The sequence below is a fragment of the Scylla paramamosain genome, unplaced genomic scaffold (genome assembly GCF_035594125.1).
Source record: "Scylla paramamosain isolate STU-SP2022 unplaced genomic scaffold, ASM3559412v1 Contig44, whole genome shotgun sequence".
NCBI classification, from domain to species: Eukaryota; Metazoa; Arthropoda; class Malacostraca; order Decapoda; family Portunidae; genus Scylla; species Scylla paramamosain.
In genome coordinates this window covers 441,516-452,500 of record NW_026973709.1, presented here as the reverse complement: position 1 = coordinate 452,500, position 10,985 = coordinate 441,516, and the positions used below count along the sequence as shown (strand labels likewise).

Here is a 10,985-nt window from a genome sequence, read left to right as displayed (position 1 = left end):
AGAGAGAGAGAGAGAGAGAGAGAGAGAGAGAGAGATGATTATATTTGTAGTGTTTAAGTCAAATATTCCCAATTTTTGCATCTTTCTTAAAAGCTATTGAAATACTACTACTACTACTACTACTACTACTACTACTACTACTACTACTACTACTACTACTACTACTACTACTACTACTATTATTGCAGGTCACGCAAGACACACCCTGGCGCAGTGGTCCATCTTAGTGAAAACCCTGTCGACCCTGGCAAGGTGAGAGAGAGAGAGACAGAGAGAGAGAAACTTGTAGGGACATTGAGAGAGAGAGAGAGAGAGAGAGAGAGAGAGAGAGAGAGAGAGAGAGAGAGAGAGAGAGAGAGAGAGAGAGAGAGAGAGAGAGAGAGAGAGAGAGAGAGAGAGAGAATTAAAGGTAGAAACTTGTAGGGACATTGAGAGAGAGAGAGAGAGAGAGAGAGAGAGAGAGAGAGAGAGAGAGAGAGAGAGAGAGAGAGAGAGAGAGAGACATATTATCAACCTAACCTAACCTAAGGTAAGAGAGAGAGAGAGAGAGAGAGAGAGAGAGAGAGAGAGAGAGAGAGAGAGAGAGAGAGAGAGAGAGAGAGAGAGAGAGAGAGAGAGAGAGACATTATTATCAACCTAACCTAACCTAACCTAACCTGTTACAACACCCTTAGAACCTGCGTCACTTCAACTAGAGCTTTTAAAGAGTGTTCCTCCTTTTAGTACTGTAGAAATATTGTTAATCTGCCACTACAACCTTAAAAAATTCCTAATATCACCTGACCTGACCCCCATATGACCTGACCTGACCTGACCTCCCATTCACAGGTCAGTGTCTTGGCACCATGAAGGAAAGCAGTTTATGTGTTGTCATACTGATGGTTCGCTCACAACCTGGACTCTGAAGCAAGCCTCAGCCAGACCCACCTCCACTGTCTTCCCTCACGGTGAGAGAGAGAGAGAGAGAGAGAGAGAGAGAGAGAGAGAGAGAGAGAGAGAGAGAGAGAGAGAGAGAGAGAGAGAGAGAGAGAGAGAGAGGTATATGCGTGTGTGTGTGTGTGTGTGTGTGTGTTAATTTGATATATTAAACTTGTTACTAGGAAATTAACTCTCTCTCTCTCTCTCTCTCTCTCTCTCTCTCTCTCTCTCTCTCTCTCTCTCTCTCTCTCTCTCTCTCTCTCTCTCTCTCTCTCTCTCTCTCTCTCTCTCTCTCTCTCTCTCTCTCTCTCTCTCTCTCTCTAGTGGAATTAGTAGAGTGATGTTAGTAAATTTGCGGGTGACACAAAGATAGGTAGATTAATTAGGTCAGAATCGGATGCCATCGCCTTGCGGGCAGACTTAGATAGAATGAACTAATAGACGGATAGATGGCAAATGCAATTTAATATCAATAAATGCAAAGTGCTTAGCGTAGGTAGAGGAAACCCACACAATAGGTACACATTAGACAACCAAACTCTGGTAGGTACAGGGTACGAGAAAGATTTGGGAGTTATAGTTAGCTCTGAACTCCGTCTAGGGAAACAATGCATAGAAGCCAGAAACAAGGCAAATAGGGTACTAGGATTCATTTTTAGGAGTGTTAAAAGTAGAAGGCCGGAAGTAATATTAAAGTTATACTTGCCAGGGAAGTAGTGTAATGTAACCTTCCAGAGAAATCTACCCCTCATTTATTAGTTAACAGGAGTGTTTAATGTACTTAATGTGATTAGCCAGGATCAAGGGTCAACTTCTTCACTGACCATTCACTCTCAGGTGATGTATCTGTCCTCCATGAGTCACCAGACACATAAGGTGTTGTAAGTGAAATTTCATCTATTAGATTTATTCAAAATGTGAATTAACACAGTTGTTTCCTGCAGGATTTGATATCAAAGCTGGTGCAGGAAAAGGAAGCAGATCGTGACCTTGAGCAGCTCGGGAAGATAAGCAGCGTCCTTAAGAGTCCAGTTGCTATCATTAGCAGTTTTGGTGAGTAGTAAAAACTGAGCCATCTTATGAAGTGCAACCAAACATTATTATTATCTTCATCATTTTCTTGAAATAAACAGATTTCTGTGGCATGTTGCTCATTAGCACTTTAATATCAGATAACACCAGTTATTTATGTAATGATGTAATGTACTAAGTAGATGAAATACAAGTGGCATCTGCTAACACTCTTGATGTGGAACAGGAACCAGTGAGTCTGAGACACCCACCAGCAGTGGAAAGGTGGCTGACGAGCGCCTCAAGCACTCTGAAAAGGTGGAGCAACAACAAGAAACAGAAAATTGCATCCATCATTCTTTGCCTGAGGAGGGAATTGATGCTGTGTTGACCCTTGACAGTGACGTCCCTCATGAGGAGAATATGAATCCTACAGAACTTGCCCATAGAAAGACCAAAACTGTTACTGCTGCCACTACCACCACTGCCACCGCTTCCACTGCCACCAAAAGCCCAACTGTGCAAAGAATCCTGGACCTCCTCAATGAAATGGAGTCCACCAGTCAGCTGGAGCACTCTAGCCTCCAAAAGTTCCATCTGTGTCCATTGTGTTTGGGTAAACTTATCACTGTATGAGGGGACAAGTATCAGTGTATGGTTACTATATACTCATTTGTACTTAAAAATGTCATGTCACATCATTCTCTCTCTCTCTCTCTCTCTCTCTCTCTCTCTCTCTCTCTCTCTCTCTCTCTCTCTCTCTCTCTCTCTCTCTCTCTCTCTCTCTCTCTCTCTCTCTCTCTCTCTCTCTCTCTCTCTCTCTCTCTCTTCTTTCTTTCTCTTTCTTTCTTTCTTTCTTTCTTTTGTTGCATATTTTACTCCTTTACATTCTTCCCTACAGTATTTTTTCGTCTACTTTATGACTGGAGTCGTTTTATCATCCCAATGTATGTCCCATCCATTCTGAAACTGTAATTCACCAATCAGCTCAAATGTGTCTCAGTTTTGATAATCATTAATTTGTTTCAGCTACACAACCACTCTGATAAGGGACAAAATCTACTTCACCAGTCATCTATGTCATACAGTCATATATATTCATACATATGACAAAATGCTCTTCCTAAGACATTTCTTATTTTCTCTTCTCAAGTGACCTGTCCATCTATCTAAGGTACCACATAACATTTAAAACTTACAATATTGCATTTAATTCATGAACATTTTTTTGTCTATGTAGACTTGAAATTGTATTGCGTATAGACTTTAAATGTATTGCGAGTTTTCTCTATCTCTCATTCTATACCTAACACCTGTTCCTAAGAATCCCCAGGTGATAGCCATGGTGACTGGCTGGTCTCCTACTGAGTGGCTGGGGTTTTCCAAAAGTGAGGGTTGGTGTTCTATACCATACCATGTGCCCTGTTTGTATTCCTTCTCTATCCTCTGTATTATATTCTATGTAAAGATGGTGCTGGGGTGGGATCTACTTCTTATTCCCTAAAAGTGATGAGGAGTGACACTGGGCAGCATTGATTTGCTCCTTAGAGATGGCTGGGTTCCTGTGGATGAGTGGGCCATGCTGTGCTTTGTCAAGGATGGTGTTTGGTATTGTGATGACTCTTGCCACAATCAAGTGTCTCCCACAGAGTAGTGGAGTACCTATGTATGGTGTTGACCCAAGCTGTCCAGGTCTCATCCAATGCCTTAATATGATTTAGATGATCAAAATGGTTTAACTCACCATTTAATCAGCTGACTGATTTGAATGGAGAAGTATGTAATGTGTTGTAGCCTAACCATCCCTGCCAGCATGGTCAGACTCTTGGTAGTAACCTGAAATGCTCCTAGGTAGTGAGTATCATTGCACATAATGATCTTTACTTTGTCAGTAATTCAATGATACTGAATATTACTCTACTGGATTTTGCTCAGCACTGCTTGGTAACTTTTGGCCATAATCCCAGGTCTGGAATGATATGAAGCCATGATTTTACATTCCATATGAGACAGGCAAGCACTATGCTTTGCCTGACTGATACCTCTACTTTGCATTTATGACCCCAGGTAGTTCATATCTCTCTCTCTCTCTCTCTCTCTCTCTCTCTCTCTCTCTCTCTCTCTCTCTCTCTCTCTCTCTCTCTCTCTCTCTCTCTCTCTCTCTCTCTCTCTCTCTCTCTCTCTCTCTCTCTCTCTCTCTCTCTCTCTCTCTCTCTCTCTCTCTCTCTCTCTCTCTGGAATTATACTGTATATTAGGAAATATCATTAAAGAGTGTGTTTGTGTGTGTGTGTGTGTGTGTGTAAAAAGTGTTTGCATTATTGTGCATTTGATGTTATAGCCCCAGGTTCTTAAAGTTTTCTGGTTTCATGATTTATAAAGATTGCTATTTTTAATAAAGTTATTGAAATTGTTATTGAATGTTTGTATTGAACTCATTAGCTTTGTAATAGTGTGCGTCTCATCATGCATTCATTAATGATGTAGAGTGGAAATGTCCACTCCTACCATGCATAATATCAATGCATTATTGGTTTATGTTGTTATTTGTGTATAAATTGTAAAGTTATGCCAGTCTATTTTAGTACAAACTAAATATCAGCTGGAAGAGAGGACAGGTAATGGCACACTAAAACACAGGAAGGGACAATGATAGAACCATCCAATTTAACAATACACAGAGAAAGAAGAATGAGAAAGCAATAAAAATGGATTATTTAATGGATGATTAATAGACCCTCATTTGTAATCTTATTTCAGGCAAGAATATTAAAAGAGACAGCTGGCTTGCCCTTTATACTTGTTCAGCTTGCCCTTAGCACTTGTTCATACATGACAGAATGAGAGATCTATGGGTGGGGGTGACACCTGGAAATGGGTATGATTCATGAAGGGATTGATTGATTGGTTGACTGACTGATTAAGAAAAAAAACGTAGCAGTGGAGGGTGGGGGGGGAAGGCGCCCCCAACTTTCCAGTCATATATGGCGTGGAAGGGACAATACCAGCAAAGAAAAATATGAGAAAATGCATAATTTACTACAAAACCCAAAATGCGAAAAAAAACCTTGCCAAATTGAACCTTCCCACGAAGGTAATGAATGGAGTTTTGATGCAATGAGCCACAGTTACTTAAAACACTCAACAAATATAACACCTGCCAAAAAAATAAAATAAATAAATAAAATCAATCAATCAATAAATAAATAAAGATAAAAACGCGAGAAAACCTTTAAATTATCACAACGCGAAAAATACATACACGCTAAACTGGATGCGTCATTAATTAATAGTCATTGGGACTGTTATCCCCCCAATAGTTTATAGCCCCTCCCCTATTCATTGCTCCCCCTTCCCTGCCTTGAGGAACACCTTCACTTATGGCCTGCTGTTGGTCAGATTTAAGCCATTTTAACCTCGAATTACATACAATACATACATACATATTGTCTCCTTGCTATAATTATAATAGTCTTCCTGGCTTAATTTTTGTTTATTCATTATTCCTTATGAGTTTATTTATTAATTATTTGTAATTTGTCTAATTCCTTGTTTTATTTAGCCTCGGTATTTAACTAAGCATTTTTTTTTTCACTTTGACTGTGGCCCTTGCAATGAACGGCTTAATTGTTTATTTACTGTTCCTTACGTGTTTATTGATTATATGTGAGTTATTTATTTGATATTCATGATTTTGTTTTAACTTCGTATTTCTTTATATGATAGTTTTATCTTTTCGTGTTTTCTGGCTTAAGTTTTGTTTATTACTCCTTGTTTGTGTTATTAGGTGTGTCATTAATTATTTGTCTTATTTCTCGTAGTTTAATGGAATTTTTAGCACTTTAATTATTAGAGTTCCTCACCAGTCATTTTATTCGAGAGAGAGAGAGAGAGAGAGAGAGAGAGAGAGAGAGAGAGAGAGAGAGAGAGAGAGAGAGAGAGAGAGAGAGAGAGAGAGAGAGAGAGAGAGAGAGAGAGAGTCTAAATGAATAAAAAAAATAATAATCAGTTACAGTATTTTATTTATAAACAAGAACAATTCATGATAATAATAATAATAATAATAATAATAATAATAATAATAATAATAATAATAATAATAATAATAATAATTAAATACAAGGAGGAAAATGTAATAATAATAATAATAATAATAATAATAATAATAATAATAATAATAATAATAATAATAATAATAATAACAATAACTGCTTTTATCTTACTCACACAGATAAATAGTTTTATAAATAGTTTATTGACCATAAACATTGTGTACATACACACAAAATTAAATAGAACAGATAAAAATTTCAAAATGTAGTCAGTGACACACAGAAGACTGGTGACAAAACCTACTAAAGCCCATTAAATGATTGGGTGTCTCAAGTTTCCACATCATCAGTGGAACACTGCTTCTGAGCACTCAGGGATGGACAAGCTTTTCATGGCTTGTGTGAATGGAGACAAGACGTGTAGGGGATTTATTTGTTCTGTTTTTTCTTGTCCTACTCTCTCTTCCTCCCTCTTGACTCTTCCTTTGCTTCATCCTACTCTTTCTCTTGCTCATTCTTTCTCTTGCTCATTCTTTCTCTCTCTCTCTCTCTCTCTCTCTCTCTCTCTCTCTGGACTTTTCAGACATAGCTCCTTATGATTTTTTGGCAATCCCAAACCTGTTGACAGTATCCTTATCTGAGAGCCAAGGAGACCATGCAGAATGTGGCAGCATACCTATCATTGGTTGCAGAAGTGTTTGAGCAGTGGAGTGATGGATGATTGTAGGAATGTGGTGGCACTGCTATCCACCATGACATTCATCCACATAACAGAACCATCTCACATGGTGCATTCAGCCTCAGGGAGAGGAACCTCTGTAGCCTTGGGCAGTAGCCCTTGGTCAGGTTTGCTCCAGAGTCAAACCTGCTTACCATCCGAGAATACCTTGGGGAGGAATGAGGAAGCCTTTTGCTCTGAACCCATGAAAATTGTTCAACCCTATAAGGGAAAAATATGAATGTTGAACAAATTGATGAGAAATGGAAGGATTAATGGGCTAAGTGTGTTGGATTACAGAGGGCTTTCTTTGAAGGACATTTTGAATGATACCATAATTTTGGCCCTTAGCCCAAGGTTGGATACTTCTGAACCGTTCTTGCATTTTTAAGCTAAGTAATATAAAATGCTCAATTAACAAAGGAAGGATAATGAAAAGATAAAACAAATCAGGAATTATATCAATTCATAGCTTTATCATAGTTCTAAGTCATAAATACTACAAAAATTAGTCAATCTCTTCAGAAATAATTATAAGATAAGCTTTAATAATAAAAAGTATGTATAAATAGATGAAATGTTGTCACCTTCACCAATGCCGGCTTCTTGTTATTCAGCACATGCTTGTGCTTCCTGAACACCGGTCTCATACTGGATAGAGACAGTAATGTATGGAGGTTTGATGCAATACAACATTTTATATAAGGATAAAAACTTGCATAAACTTCCTGTTTGTGTTTTTCTACTAAGGTGCAATTGTTAGGTGAGCATTTGCAACTTCCTACACTTAAACCATAACATCCCTACTACAGTGCCTCAGAGTCACACCATCACTTGTTGCTTGTCCACTAGTAAATAATGAAGACTGCAACCCTCATGCCAGCTACACTATACAAGTATTTACAAATTAATGGTTGGATTTTCAAAAGATCTCTGATACAAGAAAGCTTATAAATATTGTGAAAGCTTCTAGTCAACGTTATATCATTTGCTTCAACAGAGGAAGAATAATTCAATCTTCCTGAATATTACAAATGAGATTTTATCAGCATTAACTTAACCATGTCATTCTAAATTATTCTACCTAGTTTCCAGGGACTTCAGCAGTGAGTAGCTTAACCAGTACACAGGAAAGACAGTGGGAAATTAAGATATAACAGGGGTGGCCAAAGGAGGTAGTCCAGCCATCTCCATACTCAGGTATTTTGGTTTGTGTGCCACTGGGATGAAATCAGAAAGTGATGCGCATACATTTTAGTAAGATTTAAGAGAAGTTAGTGTTTGACATCACAAGTTTTTTGGGCCAAGACTATTTGCATTAAGGAAGCACCACATTGCTATTTTTAAATGTTGATCGCCCACGTAGCAAGATTGCACATCAACAAGAAGGTAACCTGAAAGTAAAGTTGAAATTAACAACATATACTGTGTGATTGTGACTAAGTACAAAATTGAAATGTGATTGGAGAAGGATAAAAGTTTTTAATTTGTTTCAGGCAAGAGGTGTGGTTAAGGAAATAGTGAGTCTGTAGGCTGTAGTGAGAGAGAGAGAGAGAGAGAGAGAGAGAGAGAGAGAGAGAGAGAGAGAGAGAGAGAGAGAGAGAGAGAGAGAGAGAGAGAGAGAGAGAGAGAGAGAGAGAGAGAGAGAGAGAGAGAGAGAGAGAGAGAGAGAGAGAGAGAGAGAGAGAGAGAGAGAGAGAGAGAGAGAGAGAGAGAGAGAGAGAGAGAGAGAGAGAGAGAGAGATTGATTTCCATGTGAGAGTGTGGTTTTTAAGTATGCTATAGAGGACACACTTATTCATTCACTACAGCCCACAAACTTGCAATGTCCCCATAGCATAGTTACAGACAACATCCTCTCATATATAAGTCTGTGTCAATCTTTCTCTGATGTACTCCAGCCCAGAGACCCACAGCAGCATTAAGAGTGGAGAGAGAGAGAGAAGAGAAGACACACAGAATGGATGAATAGAGATGCTGTGGTTTGTAAAAATATGGTGTAAGGTCTGTTGGCTATGGTGGGAATGGTTTTCCAATCATTCCTCTCTTGCACAACCATTTTGCTTCATAAACAGACATCTCTCTTTCATCTTCCCACCAAACACTGTTATTCCACCTTACATTTATATATTTGCATGCTTATCTTCTCAAATTGTTCCCCTTCCATTCTCTCCGCATGTCCAACTCTCTCCTCCTTTCTGTGGTTGATCACTCACTCCGCTGTTCCTCCACATTCATGACTATATATGATGCACATGTGCTTTATAATCAATCAAATGTTTCACATAGATGATGTTTTCATTCACACACAGTTCCCCCTCCTCCCTGTTTCATTCATTGCCATTTTGCTCTCTCTCTCTCTCTCTCTCTCTCTCTCTCTCTCTCTCTCTCTCTCTCTCTCTCTCTCTCTCTCTCTCTCTCTCTGTGTGTGTGTGTGTGTGTGTGTGTGTGTGTGTGTGTGTAAGAGCTCAGAGCTCATGGTGACTGATCTCTGGGTAGGACTGAGGCCAATGACACACCACCCACCGGGGCAGCGAAGTCACATCACCTCGGGTTACATCCTGTACCTTGTTGTAGCTAGGTGAACTGGGGCTACACATTAAGAGGCTTGTCCATCTGCCTCACCGTGCCCGGGATTCGAACCTGGGCCTTCTTGGTTGTGAGCCGAGTGTGCTAACCACTACACTACGTGGTGTGTAAGTGTGTATGTGTGTGTGTGTGTGTGTGTGTGTGTGTGTGTAATGATGCAGCTGGGAAGGTCGTCTAATGACAATTATTGATGAATGAAGGTAAAGGATGCGTGTCTATTACTTCTCTTTGTGTGTGTGTGTGTGTGTGTGTGTGTGTGTGTGTGTGTGTGTGTGTGTGTGTGTGTGTGTGTGTGTGTGTGTGTATAACACACACACATACACACACACTTAAAAAAGTAGTAATGACATGCGCATCCATTACCTTCATTTGTCAATAATTATCATAAGGCAACCTTCTCAGCTGCATCAGCACACACACACACACACACACAAACATAACTGACTGTCTTCAGCCTCTCTCTCACCGCCGCAATGTTGCATATCTAGCTGTCTTCTACCGCTATTTTCATGCTAACTGCTCTTCTGATCTTGCTAACTGCATGCCTCCCCTCCTTCCATGGCCTCGCTGCACAAGATTTTCTTCTTTCTCTCACCCCTATTCTGTCCACTTCTCTAATGCAAGAGTTAACAAGTATTCTCAATCATTCATCCCATTCTCTGGTAAACTCTGGAACTCCCTGCCTGCTTCTGTATTTCCACCTTCCTATGACTTGAATTCCTTCAAGAGGGAGGTTTCAAGACACTTATTCATCAACTTTTGACCACTGCTTTGACCCTTTTATGGGACTGACATTTCAGTGGGCATATTTTTTTATTGGATTTTTGTTGCCCTTGGCCAGTGTCACTCATACATAAAACACACACACACACACACACACACACACACACACACACACACACACACACACACACACACACACACACACACACACACACACACACACACAGAAATTATATTAGAAATTATTAGAAATTAGATAAGTTACCACTCACGAGCCTACGCGACGCCATGTATGTGAGCAACGCATGTTTTTAAGCATCTGGAGCAAAGTGGTTAAAGGAAAACTTTTTGACTTGAAATGTAATTAGATTCATCAGTTATTTTTCTGGCTGACATTGTTTTTGGAAGGTGGCACTTAAGATATGTGAATGCTGTATCTAGATATAAACAAACATTCACAAATACTCATTCCATTATGTGTCTGTCATTAGGCCCTCAAATAAACAACAAATTAAGTGAGGAGTTACCATCTCCCTTCCTGGCTTGCGCTCCAGTTGCTCTGAGTTGTAGCAGCAGTGACGTGTGGCACCCAGGATGAAGGTGGTCTGCAGGGTGGTCTGTGTCAGGGTGATGATGGCAGACAGCAGCAGCAGCACCGTGACAGCTCAAGCATCCTGTTGAAATTATCACTTTTTAAATGCTGAAAAGTGAAGGAAAAACCTGTCTCCATGGAATGTGGAAGTACACAACAACAACTCTGAAAGATTTCTTACAATAATAAGTCATCATTCATTGTATCCTTTTTTGTTGGCCACAAGATTATCATACAAATTTTCCATAGACATCTGCAAATTGGTACCTCTAGCTGTTATTAAATATGATATTAAGTTTGATAAATGTATTTATTTCATTATACATGAAAGTAATTGATTGCAAAAAAAATAATAACCAAAATATATTTTGACTTTTACTTTAC

At 39.3% G+C, this 10,985-nt stretch overlaps 1 protein-coding gene and 1 long non-coding RNA gene across 15 annotated transcripts in view; one reads left to right on the top strand and one right to left on the bottom strand.

Moving 5' to 3' along the window:
* The window catches only part of LOC135098099 (syntaxin-binding protein 5-like), a 24,801-nt gene extending 20,458 nt beyond the window's left edge, over positions 1-4,343 (top strand). For 8 of the 9 annotated variants that reach the window (XM_064000302.1, XM_064000301.1, XM_064000309.1 and 5 more), the window contains 3 exons: positions 189-252; positions 1,863-1,971; positions 2,177-4,343. In XM_064000302.1, coding sequence (XP_063856372.1) covers positions 189-252; positions 1,863-1,971; positions 2,177-2,565 — 562 coding nt within the window. In that variant the 3' untranslated portion in view covers positions 2,566-4,343. Of the gene's footprint in view, positions 1-188; positions 253-828; positions 948-1,862; positions 1,972-2,176 lie in introns of all 9 variants that reach the window. The other variant, XR_010266560.1, reaches the window with a different exon arrangement.
* A 2,799-nt stretch (positions 4,344-7,142) lies between these two features.
* The window catches only part of LOC135098089 (uncharacterized), a 92,428-nt gene continuing 88,585 nt past the window's right edge, over positions 7,143-10,985 (bottom strand). For all 6 annotated transcript variants that reach the window (XR_010266536.1, XR_010266539.1, XR_010266538.1 and 3 more), the window contains 2 exons: positions 10,537-10,683; positions 7,143-8,091 (listed from right to left, as the gene is read on the bottom strand). This is a non-coding gene — a long non-coding RNA (uncharacterized LOC135098089). The remainder of the gene's footprint in view (positions 8,092-10,536; positions 10,684-10,985) is intronic.